This window comes from Bombus terrestris, chromosome 3, assembly GCF_910591885.1.
Source record: "Bombus terrestris chromosome 3, iyBomTerr1.2, whole genome shotgun sequence".
Lineage (NCBI taxonomy): Eukaryota > Metazoa > Arthropoda > Insecta > Hymenoptera > Apidae > Bombus > Bombus terrestris.
In genome coordinates this window covers 8,371,706-8,389,142 of record NC_063271.1, presented here as the reverse complement: position 1 = coordinate 8,389,142, position 17,437 = coordinate 8,371,706, and the positions used below count along the sequence as shown (strand labels likewise).

At 26.3% G+C, this 17,437-nt stretch overlaps 4 protein-coding genes across 9 annotated transcripts; 2 read left to right on the top strand and 2 right to left on the bottom strand.

The window, feature by feature from the left end:
• Positions 1-173: 173 nt before the first annotated feature.
• Positions 174-1,360, bottom strand: LOC100652070 (BLOC-1-related complex subunit 7). The gene is made up of 3 exons (XM_003394470.4): positions 906-1,360; positions 531-729; positions 174-433 (listed from the first exon to the last, which is right to left on the bottom strand). The coding sequence occupies exons 2-3, from the start codon at positions 666-668 to the stop codon at positions 254-256; spliced, it is 318 nt and encodes a 105-aa protein (XP_003394518.1). The 5' UTR covers positions 669-729; positions 906-1,360; the 3' UTR covers positions 174-253.
• Positions 1,361-1,507: 147 nt separating this feature from the next.
• Positions 1,508-4,008, top strand: LOC100651949. Of its 3 annotated transcripts, none has more exons than XM_048404590.1 (5): positions 1,508-1,643; positions 2,521-2,647; positions 2,718-2,909; positions 2,999-3,186; positions 3,466-4,008. In XM_048404590.1, the coding sequence occupies exons 2-5, from the start codon at positions 2,573-2,575 to the stop codon at positions 3,626-3,628; spliced, it is 618 nt and encodes a 205-aa protein (XP_048260547.1). In that variant the 5' UTR covers positions 1,508-1,643; positions 2,521-2,572; the 3' UTR covers positions 3,629-4,008. The 3 variants fall into 3 exon arrangements, with proteins under 3 accessions (XP_048260547.1, XP_048260548.1, XP_012176459.2); XM_048404591.1 differs by lacking the exon at positions 1,508-1,643 and adding an exon at positions 1,915-2,332; XM_012321069.3 differs by lacking the exon at positions 1,508-1,643 and adding an exon at positions 1,917-2,283.
• Positions 4,009-5,845: 1,837 nt separating this feature from the next.
• LOC100652189 (zinc finger protein 345) lies at positions 5,846-8,989 on the bottom strand. 3 transcript variants are annotated; one of them, XM_003394472.4, is made up of 3 exons: positions 8,604-8,989; positions 7,916-8,260; positions 5,846-7,832 (listed from the first exon to the last, which is right to left on the bottom strand). In XM_003394472.4, exons 2-3 carry the CDS (start codon positions 8,216-8,218, stop codon positions 5,880-5,882), a joined length of 2,256 nt encoding a protein of 751 aa, XP_003394520.1. In that variant the 5' UTR covers positions 8,219-8,260; positions 8,604-8,989; the 3' UTR covers positions 5,846-5,879. The 3 variants fall into 3 exon arrangements, with proteins under 3 accessions (XP_003394520.1, XP_012176460.1, XP_003394519.1); XM_012321070.3 differs by having other exon boundaries at positions 8,667-8,989; XM_003394471.4 differs by having other exon boundaries at positions 8,687-8,989.
• Positions 8,990-9,381: 392 nt separating this feature from the next.
• On the top strand, positions 9,382-16,688 carry LOC100642362 (AP-3 complex subunit delta-1). Of its 2 annotated transcripts, XM_048404588.1 has the most exons (15): positions 9,382-9,478; positions 9,592-9,886; positions 9,998-10,093; positions 10,170-10,298; positions 10,717-11,127; positions 11,569-11,642; positions 11,934-12,377; positions 12,455-12,682; positions 12,758-12,920; positions 13,026-13,208; positions 13,466-13,850; positions 13,926-14,194; positions 14,312-14,884; positions 15,052-15,477; positions 15,571-16,688. In XM_048404588.1, the coding sequence occupies exons 2-15, from the start codon at positions 9,791-9,793 to the stop codon at positions 15,661-15,663; spliced, it is 3,570 nt and encodes a 1,189-aa protein (XP_048260545.1). In that variant the 5' UTR covers positions 9,382-9,478; positions 9,592-9,790; the 3' UTR covers positions 15,664-16,688. The 2 variants fall into 2 exon arrangements, with proteins under 2 accessions (XP_048260545.1, XP_012176462.1); XM_012321072.3 differs by lacking the exon at positions 9,382-9,478 and having other exon boundaries at positions 9,538-9,886.
• The last annotated feature ends 749 nt before the right edge of the window (positions 16,689-17,437 follow it).

The window sequence follows — 17,437 nt, the reverse complement described above, 5'->3', positions numbered from 1 at the left end:
ACAATAGAGAATGTAGTCTTAAATTCATTGTAAAGTTAAATACCTTAATTAACATTTTATAGTAATACAATAAATATTTGTGAAATTAAACTTTATTATATAGAAGCCTTAAATTATTTATATGATTGAAAAAAGAAATAGTTCTAAAATATACAATTATAAACCTAATTAGTAATAATATGATACAAAAGTGTAAAATATATGAAAAATTATATATTATAAATGAAGATATAGGGTAAGTATTTATTATAATTTATCTTTGCATAGAACGTACTTGTTCAGTAACTTCTTCCAAAGTTATAAAACTTCTATTGATAGATTCCATTTGGTATTCTAAATGAGTGGTTAGAAGAGCAATTTTCTTCAGATTAGTCTCTGCAGTTTCTAGACTATGCTCTTGTTGTGCAAAATTTTTTGCACTGTGCATTAATATCTATAAACGTATCTTAATTAAAAAAACAATATTTATAAAATATATGAATTTTCGTAAATATAATGTTTCGATAAATATATGTATTTTGAAATTTTACCTCACTGCTTTTTGAACCTCTTTGTATTTGTCTTGCAAGGGATGCAATATTGTTTACATTAACTTGTACTCTATCAGCCAATCTCATTTTTGACTCAACAAATAAGCTTCGAGCACTTGTACTTGAAGCTGAAGCCATGACGTATAGATTTTTATTAATTTTGAAACAAACTTTAATTTAATAACCTTCAGGTTCTTATCTGTAATTGTTAACATAGACTTAATAATGAACAATAAGATATATTGCATAAAAATTAAAAATATATTTTAAAAATTAACTTTAAAACATTCATATAATTAAATGGACTAAAATCATAGAAAATAACAACAATATTATTATTAAATACAGGGAGTCTCTGTTAAAGTTAACACTTACATGCAGATTTTGGTTAATTGTAACAATAATATCTTTCACATTTGTCTCGTGCGTTTGTGTTTTTTTATTCTAAACACTACCGATTTCTTTGAACCTTTTATGGGAATTGTTCTGTGTACAAGTGCATAACCTCCTTTACACACTGATTAGTTTCATCATAAATAGAAGTCTGTTCAATCTTTTCTTGTTTCAAATAACAATCCATTCATGATCTATTAATGATCTATTCGCACTAATCGCAGTCAACTAAAGAACCTTGTTTGTATGTACCAGTGTCTATTATAATAAACATAACTCAATATATTCATCATTTTGTTGATATTTTCAGTACATATTCCTATTGGTGAATATAACTATCACTTCGAGCATTTATAATACAAACAAGTTCATATACCACTCTAGCGTTATCTTATAATTTCATTACATTTCTAGAGTACAACGTCATTATGTGAAGATCATAAACCAAAGATAGTCAAATGAATAAAGTTCAATTAAAATGATTCAAATTCAAAAAAATTGTTTTCATCCATCAAAAGTAATAAGAGAAAATACTAGTGACTTTAGGAAAATAAAAAAAAAAGAAATAATTTGACAAAATAATTTGTCTTTCATGGTATTTCTCTTTTGAAATCATTCGAATTATGTCATAAACATTTTTCATGTCATTAAAAACGGAGCAGATATTTACACGGCCTCCTTCATGTAAAACACCCTTTAAAACTATTATAATGTAATAATGTAAGTATTTTTTATCATAAATTTCATTCTATGTAATAAAATTTGAGACATGTATATGCTATTTTCTAGAAATAGAGAAGAGAAGTATAAATAAATTTAATAACTTTTTATTGATAAATGATATATATATTATTAAATTAATAAGATTCATTTATAAAACCATACGCATTTCTACAAATATTTCGCATCTATCACTTTAAAAGAGTTCTCTATGAAATATATAAATTATATCAAATACTTTAAAATATAGGATTCAGATACATAATTTCCAGTATTATAACTTTCTCTTAAATCATATGTTTGTAACTTTAATGTAAATCACACAAAGTGATGATAGATTCAGCTAATAATCAGCTGATACGTAAGAACACATCAGAAATATATTCATGTGTGCAAATATATATATGATATATATATATATATATATGATAACCTATATATATAGAAGTCTTATATGTATATAATGTGGATGCGAAGCGTTTTTTCGAAAGTCAATCTTACATTTTATAAAAATATAAAAAGAAGTAATATACACATGATATATGTAGTTAATATATAAAGGGTTAAGTTTTCCTTGTGGATCCAACAACTGATTTTTTTCGTGTTATTTAATAGTCTTTGACGTGGAAAGTCCGAAAATGTAAGTCTTAACTTTAGGATCCATCAAATCAGAGGTTCAAAAGTTATATGTATGTAAAGTTGTGCTTTTTCAGCGTATTTTACATGTTATTTTAACGCCATGTTGGTTTCTATGTTCTATGAAAAATAGTTTTATAACTTTAAAAAATATGTTGCATTTCTTATAATAATAAATCCAAAAGATGGTGTTATAAAAAATAATAACAGACTAATTTACTAATTTAATTTGATTTTCAAGCTGCTATATGAAATGTCATTAATATTTTGCGATTAAAATAATAATTTCGGAGATGGATCTTGATAATGTTAGTTTACTCGCTCAACAAATTAGAGAAACAAGTAAACTTTCCACAAAAGATGCAGAGGTAATATATTTCATACAACTGCTTATATCAGATAAAAGTAGTTATGTATATAAGATTTCTTTTATTATAGCATCTAAAAAGTTTGCGTATACAGCTAAAAAATCCTGTATTACCACAACATGAGATTGAAACCCGTGCTGGATCTCGTCCTCCAACACACGAAGAAATAAAAAAATTTGAAGAAATAGAATCTATTAAAAAAGGATGTTATAATACATCAGAGGATAAAATAATTGTTCATAATTGGGAAGAATTTTGTAAGGTTTGTCTACTTAAAAAATGTTCTATATTCTTATATATCTTAACGTTGAAAAGATTTTCCTTATCAAATGTTTTATTATTCCTATACAGTTACATCACTGGGACCCTAAAGAGGTTGAACCATTTTTACTTTTGAGAGAGGAAAATAAAACATATATACGCAGTAAAAGGGAAAGAAAAAGATTTGTACAATTTTTAGCAGATGGTTTGCCAAAAAGAACTTTGTACAGTGTATATCACAGATTTAGAATTTTGTATGCAGATAATTTTCAAAGAAGGTAATATATGTATAAAATAGAAAACTTCTTTTGTATTAAATGCTTAATTGATTTTCATTTAATACTTTCTGTGTTCTACTTCTCTTATGTAATATTCACACTCTACTAAATATTATATAAACATTAACATTCTTGTTTTATATCAAAAATAAGAATAGTTATGTTGTATATAAAATATTTTTTGCAATTAAAAGTAATATAATTTTAATTTTCTAAATCTTTAAAAATTTATTCTGTAAATTCAGTAGTTTTTAATTTAATTATGTTTAATATATGAAGGTTTCATCCAGATGAAGATAGAATGATTTTGGATCACTTAGAACATAATGTCAACCTTGATCATAAGCGGAAATATACAGATTTAGCAAGAGTTTTAAAACGAACTCGAATTTCTATTTGGCGTCGTTATAAACTACTCAAGAAAAAACGTTGTGGAAGATAGAATTATTAGATATTATATTAGATTTTTATGATGTTTGTATGTAAATCGTTCGGGCGGATACTAAGTCTATTCGAAATCAGTTTCATGTCATTTATTTCACCATCGTGAATTTTCAATTGATATCAGACACCTTTTCTCGTTTGAAAAATAATGATTTAGCAAAATTTATAAAACGAAATTGCACTAAGTGTCCGCGTGGACATGGTATCCACCTCACATGCAAATAAAACAATCCGCTTGTCGAGAGTTAATTGTCACATTGTGTTGTTAATTTTATCTATTTTTCTTATTTCTATATAATGTGTGTTTAAATTTACTGTGACAAAATAAAAAAATGTTAATCGCAAATCTTATGTATAAATAAACAATATTGAATAGAATATAATACCTTTATTCATTAAACATAATTCAGTATTCATTTGTTAAAATTTCTTAATCCAAAGTTTATTAACATAATTGATACGAATATTTAAATCAATTTTGTATATTACGAAAAGGGAATTTTGCATATTAAAAAAGAACATAGACAAAGTGAAATTACTTGTATCAAGTAATTTGATATACATATTTATACATATGTATTTAAAAAAATTTCATTTTTTGAAATATGCAGTATTTATGTGTTTTGCTGACGCAATACATTATTATTTACATGTCTTATATGCGATAATCAAATTTTATGAATATGATCTCAACATAATTATTGTATAATTTCCAATTAATATTAAATAAACTATTGTGTGGTTTAAATATGAGAAAACACATGTACAAAGATTAATAATGTATATATAATATATAAAAATTATTTATATTCAATAAAGGTAATAATAGTATCTTGTAAATAATGTGTTCTATATTATTGTAGGATTAATATGCTTAGTAAATATATACTTAGTAAATAAATTTTCTAATTAAAAATAATATAGATTATGTACATAAAGTGCAAGTAATTTATATAAAAAATTTTTAATAAAACTTTTACTTAAATTTTCATTTTTAAATACTAGATACTGATTTATACAATTTATACATGTTTGATATTTTCATAAAATGCAAAATAAAATATATGATTTATTTAATAATGTATGATTGTTTTTTTTAATACATAATATGGACAGTAAAATGTTTAAAACAATATAGGTATGTAATATACATGCGAGTTACAGAAAGGAACAGATTTAATCTTTTGTACAAAATTATAATACTGCCAATATTAGCACAATAAATTTCTTAATTCAATTTTTTAAGGAAGAAAGGTTTATGTTTAAATAACATAAAGTATAAAATATCATATGATCTTTTGCATTTTTGCAATTACATATAAAAATATATATAACTATACATTCAAATTTGTACATAGGGTGTTCCAAAATCATGCTGCAGAACTATTTGCTACATACTATAAATTTCTTTTTATTTTAAGAATCGAAGTTTATGGAAGCAAATCATAAAAAATATTCTTTTATTCACTAAATTTATCTATTAAATAAAAATTAAAAAATTAAGAACTGAACATTGAGAAATGTGTATGGCATAATTACAGTTCACTGGCACTAGTAAGATATATGTAAAGTACATTAAAGCTATTGAAAACACTTTCAAATCAATACATTTAATACTAAAATGTATTGCATATAATTCTTCTGTATGAATATATATATATTTAATTATTGGAATTTGAAAATTGATGATTTTTTAAATTTATTTGTTTTTATATTATAAAAAATTATAAATAAATAATAAAAATTTAATTATAATAAAACTTCAAACTATGAAATGATATGAAATTCGCTAATTTCTCCTAATATAAGTTTGTTTGTTTCTATGTTTAATATGATTTTGGGACACTCTGTAAATAAATAAATATGTTTAATTCGTACAATTACATTATCTGTATAATATTATTTATAACTACTAGGCTATATTTAAAAAATATACACATGATTAGAAGATATTCACAATGACTGTTGTTTAAATGAAGAAATAAATTTTGTTATAACAAAGCATTTAGAACTTCTACAAAATTTAAATATGCGAGTATTTAAATAATCTTTCTCTGTAAAAAGGCTGCTTATATATTTACACAAGTGTATGATTTCTAAAATAATGTTATATTATATACTATATGAGTCATATCATAGCATATTCTATATAATATATATATATATATATAATTTGTCATGATGTACAAGCAAAACCATTGTTTTTTCTTTTATCTTTTTTTTTTTTTTGAAATTATGAATTTTATTTATTAAAACATTTGTCCTATCACAGCAAGTGATCGTACTGCAGATTGCACATTATTTACATGAATATGATGAGCAACTGTGTGATGATGGTCATCTACAACCATCTCTCCATATTGAGCTCGACAACGTTTCTGATGTGCAAACAAACTGCCACTGTGACTATAAGCAGCTCCACACGTTTTGCAAACATATGGTTTTTCTCCAGAGTGAGTATAAGTATGTTCTTTTAATGTACTTAGTCTTTTAAATGCTTTGCCACATGTTTTACACAAATAATTTGCTTCTCCAGTGTGTCGTGTTAAGTGTCGTCTAAAAGCTGAACTCACAGCAAATGCTGCACTGCATACATGGCAAACAAATGGTTTATCACCTGTATGAATCCTAATGTGATTTGCTAAACTGGTCGTTGTAGTAAATCCACTATTGCAAGTTTTACACACATGTGGTTTAATACCAGTATGAGTTCTCATGTGATAAGTTAAAGAAGAATTGCTTGGATACACTTTACTGCAAATATGACACAAGTATTCTCGTGGAACCTTTTCTTTTGGTTTATGTGTCCTTTGATGAAGAACAAGACGAGCTTGACTAGCACATACTTTTCCACAGATTTCACAAGTAACTGGTTCAGCTTTTGGTTTATGCATTGATACATGACGTCTAAGACCTTTCTTTGTTGCCATAATTTTATCACAATGTTGACATTTATATTCACCAGATTCATCTTCATCACTTTCTTCTTTTTTAACATTTTCATTCTCTTGTAAAGTGTTTTGTGCAGTACTTGGAAAGGAATCATCATCAGAATCAAAAAATTTATTATCATCTACTAAATTGTCTAGTAAGCCATGACCATGTTTTTCTGCATGTTTTTTTAATGTATCAGGCCTAAAGAACCATTTTTTGCATACAGTACAGGAATATTTTTTATCTCCGTGTACGAGAGTATGTCTTTTCAGATTTTTTAAAGATGAACAATATTGACTACAAATTTCGCATTTGTACAACTCAGGTGCATTTTCAAAATCATAGACTTCATTCACAGTACCATTTTCATCATCAGTATCATCTTCAAATTTCATTTCTTTTTTTGGTTGCTTGTTATCCTTTTGTTCATCTGTACTAATTTGTTTAATCATGTTATTTACTTTTTCAGTATGAGATTTTAAATGACGTACAAGACTTTGAGGTTTAGAAAAGCATGCATGACACAATTGACATGCAAGAGGTTTTGATGCATGTATTTTTTTATGATTTTCCATATTTTCTAATCTATAAAACATTTTTGAACAAACATTGCATTTATGCTTTTTTTCATGAACAAGGGAATGTTTTTTTAAACCTCTTTGTGTGCTGTAACATTTTGCACATACTTTGCATTTAAATTTTAATTCTCTAGAATCTTGACCATCATTGCTTGAATCATAATAATTATTATGAATTTCATCTTCGCTATAGGTTTTATTAGGCACTGATTTTACTTTCCTAGTAGAAGTACGTTTTTGTAAAACTTCTTCTTCTTCTTTGACATTATCATTTAATATATTGTCATCAAAGAATTCCTCCTCTGGTTTTTTATCATCCTCTTCTGGATTTTGATTGATATCTTGGTTTTCATCTGGTTTATTTTCCATATCAATAGTTTCAGAAATATCATTGTTACTCTCTTGTGTAAGAGATGTTTCATGTATATTGTTCTCTGAAGTACAAGATTCCTTTTCAATTTCTTTAGATCCTTCAAATCCGATAGAACAAATAAAAAGTTTTTCATTTTGCATATCAATCTGGTTGGTGCTTAAGTTAGATTCATCTCTACAATATGAGTCATTAGTTTGCATATATTCTTGAGAATTTGATACTCCATGCATTTCTTCTTTCACAAAATAATCTTCTTGATCAATTTGTTTTTTTGATAACAATGTTCTTATCTCAGATTCAGTTTGTGTAAATGTGTCCTAAAATATTTAAAAGCATTTACAGTTACTATATCAAGTTTACAGTTACTATATAACAAATTGACATAACATGTTATATTTACCACAATAGTAATTTTAGTTGGTTTATTATAATACATTCGCAATTTGGCATCAGAATGTTGACACTGTTGTCTAAATTCATGAGCAACACTTGCTTTATAGATACAAATATCACAAATTAATGAAGGTAATCCATCTTGTTCATGAATTTCTATCGATCCACAAACTTGTATCTTTTGTGGAAGGCTCGAAAAATCATTTACTTCTTGATCCGTACAGAAGATAGGAGATAAATTAGTACCCTCTGTAAGGCAAATTCTGCATATTCTGTCCATATTAAGTGGTAAATCAAAATATTCTGTCATTGTTTAATGCAAATACAGCACAGTTTCTATGTAATAGATTTCCTGTAAAGAATTTATATAAACATATTATATGATAATTTGAATACAAACACTTTTTTAAATAAAATATTTGTTTTTATTTTATGTATTATTTTATTTTATATTTTTTAATCGGAAAAAACATTTCATAACATAAACAGTGGGTTTTTATAAAATCTGAACTTAAGTGTATATTTACAACTTTTATTTAATATATAAATAACAGTATAGTATTTGATGTTATTGATAATAAAGAATAAAAATTCATTATAAAGTTATCAAAATTCGAAATCATTGTGACAAAATTTTGAGATGCGTTAGTATATTCAATAACGTATACATAATTAAAAAAATGGAGTATACATACAAGATGGAAACATTTTGTTTGAAAAACACTTATTTTTAAAGGAAATAAAAAAGATTAACATACAAAAATGAGAGGTTCTCAACCTTCGGATCTTTTGTGCACCGCGAAAACATGCCACGATGTTGAGACAATGCTTTAGCAGTGATGCCCAGATGAATACATTGCAGCTTCTTTGAAAAACCTGTATCTTCCAAAATTTTTATAATACACAATTCTCGAAAAATTTTTACCGTATGTTAAAGAGCAATGTCACGTGTTTCGTTATTAATCATAAATTATTCGTTTCGATAATACTTTTCTAAGAAAAATCTATCACTTCTCTATTTCTTTGTTTAATGGCTTCCCTGTACTACGAAAGTTGAGAGCAATCTGAAGCGAACGCATGAAATGAAGAGTCTAGAGACTTAGTGGACGGGTCAATACAAAGAAAGACTATACGTGTATGGACTTCAATAATTGGTAGTACTTATTTCATGTAATAGGATGCAACTGTACAACATAAAGTTAAATATATTTTGTAATAATCAGAATAATAAAGTATTTATTGAAAAATATCTTTATTACACCTTTTTCATTTATATTTGTGATATGATCAGTGTATTGTACATGTCAACAACATTAAAGCTTGATATATATTAAACTTACATGTTAAAAATCGAATATTATAATATATAAAATATATTGGGGGGGGGGATAAAATTTTAACACGATTATCTGTTGTTACTGCTAAGATAAATTTTGAACGGCATTAATTTATTTCGATTAAATTTTCATTAAATTATTATTTATTCATTCTAAACTTGACATTAAATATAGAATCATTTTGATTTAGTGCGCTTTATATTTTTGTATTAAATAACCAATCGAAACAAACGGTTTGTAACTAGCAAATTTGCAATTTTACAATATTTAGGAATTTTATATTTAGAAAATTTTGTATACGATGAATGAATTGTTGAGTGGTTTGTCTATTTGTGACAATTCTTAGGTTTGATCGCCGTGGGACTTTCTTATCCGCCGATCTGTCAAAAAATGTAAATGTAAGACTGTGATTGAAGTTTAAGGTTTCTAACATACGGTAATGCAATCGGAGCAAGTTATCCGATTAAGTCGGAATATTAGGCGGATGTAGAAGGAAAGCTTTTAAGTGATACTGGGAATATACTATTTATTTTTTAAATGCCATTATGGCTTTGCGTAAAGTAAAAGGGAACTTTGAACGTATGTTCGATAAAAATCTGACCGATTTAGTACGTGGAATTAGAAACAATAAAGAAAATGAGGTAAATTTGTAATTACGTTTGGCATATTACTCTCAAATATTTATTACAGACATAACCTTAGTCGAATTATTAATACATATTTTCATTTAAATATGTATCATATTGTTGTAGGCAAAATATATTGCACAATGTATAGAAGAAATTAAACAAGAATTGCGACAAGATAATGTAGCAGTCAAAGCAAATGCTGTGGCAAAGCTAACATATGTAAGTTCAGATGTATATAATTTGTCACTAGATACATTTTTAACATCATTAATATAATATGTTTTAACTTGTTTAGCTTCAAATGTTAGGGTATGATATTAGCTGGGCTGGTTTCAACATAATCGAGGTGATGTCATCTGCAAAATTTACATATAAACGAATTGGATATTTGGCGGCAAGTCAAAGTTTTCATGCAGATACAGAAGTATGACATTATTCAAAAATTGAGATAAAATTTAAGTTTTTAAGAAATCTGATAAACATTCTACATACTCTGCTATCAGACATATATTTTATTTTGCATATTCATTTTTTTTAGTAATTTTTTGTGAACAGATATGATAAAATATCCATTTGAAGAATTTTCATGATGTATGTTTATTAAATTAATATTGTATTCTATTTTGGTCAATATTATATTACAATGGATATTTTGTTATTTAGATATATGAAAGTAACACTGCATGAATATTTATAATTTATATTATATGTAAGTAAAGAGTAATTATTTTGTAAGTTCTGTTATGACATATAAAGAAGATTTGTCAGGTTTCTAAAGATTCTGAATTAGTATAGAATAATTAAATCAATTTTGACAAATAAAAAGTGTTGATTTATTGCAGCTGTTGATGTTAACTACCAATATGATTCGCAAAGATTTAAATAGTCAAAACCAGTATGATGCTGGTTTAGCTCTGAGTGGTCTGTCTTGCTTCATAAGTTCAGATCTTGCACGTGATTTAGTTAATGATATAATGACATTATTAACATCTACAAAGCCGTATCTACGCAAGAAAGCTGTACTAATGATGTACAAAGTCTTCTTACGATTTCCAGAGGCCTTGCGGCCTGCATTTCCTAGATTGAAAGAAAAGTTGGAAGATCCTGATAGTGGTGTACAAAGTGCTGCTGTTAATGTAGTTTGTGAATTGGCAAGAAAAAATCCAAAAAACTATCTAAGTTTAGCACCTGTTTTTTTCAAACTTATGACTACATCCACCAACAATTGGATGCTGATAAAAATTATTAAGCTGGTAAGTGAATATTAGCTTTTAGTCTTATATTAACAAAGTGAAACAGATTAATGAAGATATAGGCTCATTGTTATAATTAATGAATATTTGTATCCATACATATATATGTATACACATATGTTGAACATGAGCCAAATAATATTGGTCTTGTTTCACATGCTCAGTTCTCCACTATAACACTGATTGAGCCGAAAATGGGTCGGCGACTTACTCAACCACTAATTGACCTGATTTCAAGGTTTTCATATTAGTTGATCATCTTTTCATTACCAAAATATAGTAAATTATAGACATTAGCTGTAGTATGCATTAGTAGCTTGTATTTATTTCTAATATGTATCCACGAATGATTACATTACATGTTGTAAAGTGTAAACTATGTTTAGCAATATTCATATGTTAAATATCATCATATTTCTTAGATTGCAATTATATTTCCAGTTTGGCGCATTGACACCTCTAGAACCTAGGCTTGGCAAAAAATTAATAGAACCCCTTACAAATTTGATACACAGGTATTTCATGTATTTTTGTCTAAATGTAAACCAATATATTGGGTTTGCAGGTTTGTTCACTGCTTGCGGAATAGTTTAATATTTTACTGCTCCTAACATGGAAAATTTATTTAGATATTTATTTTCTTTTAAGTTTTTGTATTCATATTTCTTTGTCATTAAATAAATCCTAAATGATAAATTATGTAATTTATCGTATTTTGCAATTTAATTTTTCAAATGATTAATTAGTGATATAATTATTATAATCATGTAATGTTATACTAATTATATGATATTACCGGTTTTTAGTACATCTGCAATGTCTCTACTATATGAATGTATAAATACAGTAATAGCTGTATTAATTTCAATTTCATCTGGCATGCCAAACCATTCTGATTCGATACAGTTATGTGTTCAAAAATTGAGGATATTGATAGAAGATTCTGATCAAAATTTAAAATATTTGGGATTGTTAGCAATGTCGAAAATTTTAAAAACTCATCCAAAAAGTGTACAAGCTCACAAAGATCTTATAATGCAATGCTTGGATGATAAAGATGAAAGTATAAGATTGCGTGCCTTGGATTTACTATATGGAATGGTTTCAAAAAAGAATTTAATGGAGATAGTTAAAAAGTTAATGGTGCATATGGATAAAGCTGAAGGCACTGCTTACAGAGATGAATTACTCTCAAAAATTATTCAGATATGTTCGCAGAATAATTACCAATTTGTTACTTATTTTGAATGGTAAAGTGATCACCAAGTTCATATTTGTTAAAATATATTATATTTTACATTTACATAATATTTATCCACATTTATAGGTACATATCTGTACTGGTTGAACTTACAAGAATGGAAGGTACCAAACATGGACCATTAGTAGCAACTCAATTACTCGATGTAGCAATTCGTGTCCAAGCTATACGAAAATATGCAGTTCAACAATGTGCCTTATTGCTAGAAAATTCATACCTTTTAACAGGTCAACCAAGAGCAACAATGTCTGAAGTTTTATACGCTGCTGCATGGATTTGTGGAGAATTTTCTAGGTATTCTATAATATAGTTTCTGACTTGTATTACTTTTCTGCTTAAAATGTAATTGATAATATATTACATTAACAGTGAACTAGAGGATCCTATAGCAACATTACAATCAATGTTACGATCACAAGCTTCTAGTTTACCAGGACATATTCAAGCCGTTTATGTTCATAATATTTTAAAACTTGCAACAGCAACATTATGTGAAGCTGTAAAAGATGGAGATACAGAGACTATGGAACAGGTAAAAATCTACAAATACAAAAATTATTATTTATCTAATTATTAATGTATTGTATTAAATTATGTTCATTTCAGAATTATACATAAATTTTGTTGTATTTTATAGATTTTTGCACTGAAAGATAAAATAGCTGCATTTGTATGCAGCGGGGATTTAGAAGTTCAAGAAAGGTCTAGTTCTGTATTGGTTTTACTTGAATGTTTAAAAGAAAGTCCTGCTTTGGCAGAAGAATTAATGGAAGCATTTGAAGGAGAGCTTAATCCTGTTGCACCAAAAGCACAAAGAAAGGTAATTATTATTTATATGTTTTCATGTAATTTTATTAGTCAAGATTTTTTTCATTTGCTTCAAAAAACACATTCTATAAAATCATATCATTGTTATTAATTTCCTGTGTATTGATTTTTTATATTTTTTTCGTACATTTTATGTATTAAATGTAATGTTCAAATTAATATTAGATGTTTGTTTTTTTTATTGTTAGCAGAAATAAACTAAAAAATAATAATAATTATTATTTATATACATTATCTTACTTTGTTTAGGTGCCAATTCCTGAGGATCTGGATTTAGACTCATGGATTAATGATCCACCATCAGAAAGTTCAGATTCAGAAGATCAAGATATGAATGATATTTTCGTTAAGACGGAGAAAATGAACGACTCCTATCCTAAACGAGAATTTAATGAACCATCAGCAGAGGAACTTCAAAAACGACGTGAAGCTAGAAAATTAGAACAACAAAACAATCCACATTATTTAAAAGGCACATTCAAGAATTCCACATCATATCATAACTCATCAAATATTTATGAGGAGTTTGAAAACATTCCTGTAACGGAATTAGATATTCCAGTTTCTTTAAAAATTACGAATAATCATAAAAGATACAAAGTACATGGCAAAAAGAAGAAGAAGACTAAGAAAAGTATGTTTAAATCTTGTATGTATATGCGTTCATGATAATTATATTATCTTAAATTGTAAACTTTACAATCTTTAGGTAAAAAGCCTACTTCAGAAGATGAACAGGATGATATTTATCCTATTCAGGTGGTAAATACTGGGATTGGTGAATTGCCACCAGGTGCAGAATTAAGTGATAGCGATGACTATGATCATGTGGATGTAAATGACCCACACAGAGCCTTAAATATCGATTTGGATCTACCTTTGAGGGATGATGAAAGATTACCTGTATCAGAACATAGAGTTAATGAAAATAATTTAGTTCAAGAAACTACTGAATCTAAAGGAAAGAAAAAGGAAAAAGTAATATATTTCTTCTTTTGTTTAAAAAGTTATAATATATTAATTATAAATTTTATTTTTAATAAAGAAGTTATTAGTTCAAAATTAAATATAGTTTTATTATATTTTATTTATTAGGGGCATAAAAAATCAAAGAAGAAAGTTAAAGAAGTTAAAGGAAAACGTTATGACAATCAGTTACAACTTACTGATATGTGGTTAGAAAATAATACTTCCACAGGAAATATTCAGCCACCTGTTGCTAATGAGTATACGGAGGTTTTCAGTGAAAAGGAATCAGAATGGAAAGATGCTAAACGCAAGAAGTCAAAAAGTCAAGAAAAGCATAAAAAAACAGACGAGGACTCGAAGCATAGAAAATCAAAAAGATCGAAAATTAAAAAAGAATCTTTAAAAAAATCTTCAGATTATGAAGAAACCGCTGGAATCTCGACACCGTCTAAAGAAATATTACCAGATTTAAGATATAATTTTTCAAATTCTGAAGATAATACAATTTTAGAACCAGTTACTTCGTACGAAGAATTAGCTAAAAATAAAGTGCTATCTATAACATACGAATTGAAACAAGTTCCTCACGAGTCAAATAAATTAGTTGCGTCAATACTCATTACGAATAATTGTCAGAAGCTTGTAAAGGAATTAGTTTTTGATGTTCCAGATACATCGTCATTGAGATTAATGAGAAATGTAAGTTAATATGTACAATGAAGAAACAAAGCAAAAACTGTATAATTTTACAACTGAGTATATTATTTCTTACTTTGATAATTGCTATTTCTTACGTTATGTACGATATTTAACTTGCGTGGCAACAAAATAAAGAATTAATTTTAATAAATATGCTATTCTTTCAGATTGGAGATGAATTTGGTATAAAACTGCCATTTCAACTGTCTCCACAAACCAGTAAAGAGACACAGTTTACTATTTTAATTTCAGATGTAACATTTGCTCAGAGGTTGAGAGGCACGCTTACATATATGTTAGAAAGCAAAGAAAGTACATTGCAAGAGAAACTTGACTTTACTATGCATTTAACTTGCAGTAAGTTCATGGTTGGCCATCTTTCACATAAGGATATATTAACAGAATTACTTAAAAGTGGTCAACTTGTATACAAAGTTAGGAAAGAAATTGTCTTTTCTCAAGATTTTGATATTATTTTAAATTTAATTTGTTGTAAATGTAATCTTACACTTGTGGAACAAATCAATGATACTGCATCTTTATATGGACATTCTTTGAAAGGACATCATGTGTGCCTTTTATTAAAGTATAACGTAAGACAAATATATTTTACTTCTTAACATTTAGCATTAATAGTGATTTTAATAAAACAGTAAATGTAACAAAAATACAATTTTCTTTTATAGAAGTCATCAGGCAATTTGGTAATTGAAGGTAAAGGTGACAATAACACGTTATTGTCAGGAATTGGAGAAGAAATTTTAAGGATTCTAACATAATATTGAAATAAACTGAAGTGTCCGTATTTTATGAGTCCTATCTTCATTCATTGCAGCCGTGTTCATTGCGTAACTTAATAGTAAAATGAACATTCTATATTATATATATAAAATAATGGCTATAGAAATCGTATCCGCAAACTTATCAAATATTTTCAGAAAAAGATCTTATCTAAACTTTACATCTAATTTAGGTAAACAAATTTCTAACATATGCATGTAAACATACACATGTATGTGTATAAATAGACACATGTATAATTATCTATATGTGTATGTAAGATAAAGTTTTAAGAAGAGGGAAGAGAGATTTATTATCAGAAATTGAAGACATCAGAAAGGAAGTAGTTTATTTTATTTGCATGCAATTTCAGTTTATGAACTCAAGTGCAATAATAAGATAGTAGATTATAAAATGAAATATTTATTTTAATAAACTTTATCATTTAACTTCAAATAGAAGTTTCAAATCGAGAAGTTTCTGTGTAATTTACTATATGTAAATATTACATATTAATGACAATTTTCTTAAAAATTAGTCATGTTTCATATTAATATAAATAAAACATGTTTGTATAGCTCAGAATATTGAAATACTAAACTATTTTGCCAAAGTGAAGGAGAAGTATAATAAACTTTTTATGTGAAATATTATTTGTAGAGAGTATTCATCTGTAAAGTAACCCAAAATATCTTAATAAATTACAAATATTGTACATTAAAAATTAACTACTTATACACTGATATCTTCAATTTTGTGTTTATTGAAGGATTAATATCATAATTACGTTGTTGAACTACTGATTAAACTGTAAAATACATCATGGATACTCGCGACTCGTGTGAATGTACATCGATGTTTCTCAGCGGAGTGTATACTTTCTTCATGTAATGACTTTGTAATATCAATAATTTAATACACATAAGGTTTTATGATAAGCATATAAATATGCAATATGAACACATGGAACACCAAATGTAAATAGCCAATACTTGTATGCTATAAACAATATCTTTATTTTAAATATCTTCCAAAAATTAATCTCATTTACGTAAAAAGACGTTCTATAAGAAAGTAATTTAATTATACATTACTCCTCTCTATATTAACATTAAACTTATGATTTGAAGTCATAAACAATAAATAAGTGCTGATCAATAATTGAAAAAATATTAACAGCATAAATGCCAGTAAATGATTTATAAAAATTGGAATTAATATCTAAGCCTTTAGACAGATTTAAATCGCGACGAATAGAAATATTGTGTATCAATAATATGAATATTGAACTTCTTGCTTTAAATACTTTTTCTTTAAATGTAAATTTTTGAACTGTTACTTTTTTTATTGCTATTTTTGAAAACAAATTTTCATGTTCTGTTGTAATAACATTTACTGTGCCAAAAAAAGATTAATGAATAACTTCGTCCTTCAAACATATAATAGTGTGAAAATATATTTAAGCCAAATAACTTTTTGTTTCCTTTTTGCATTTATATATAATATTAAATATACTATTAGTTTATGAAGATTATTGACATCATGTTTTACATCGATTGTAGTTTATGTATACTGATGTTTATAAAAAAATATTCGTTTTTACGAATAATAATGATCTGTTAAATTTATTCATAAAAATTGTCTTACTCTTTGTACTTGATATATATAAAAATATAGATTTTATCTTTGAAAATATGTTTTATGTAAAAAATTTTTTCTTATTAAAAGAGATATAAAATACAATACTTTTTATATGAATTATATCTACTTATA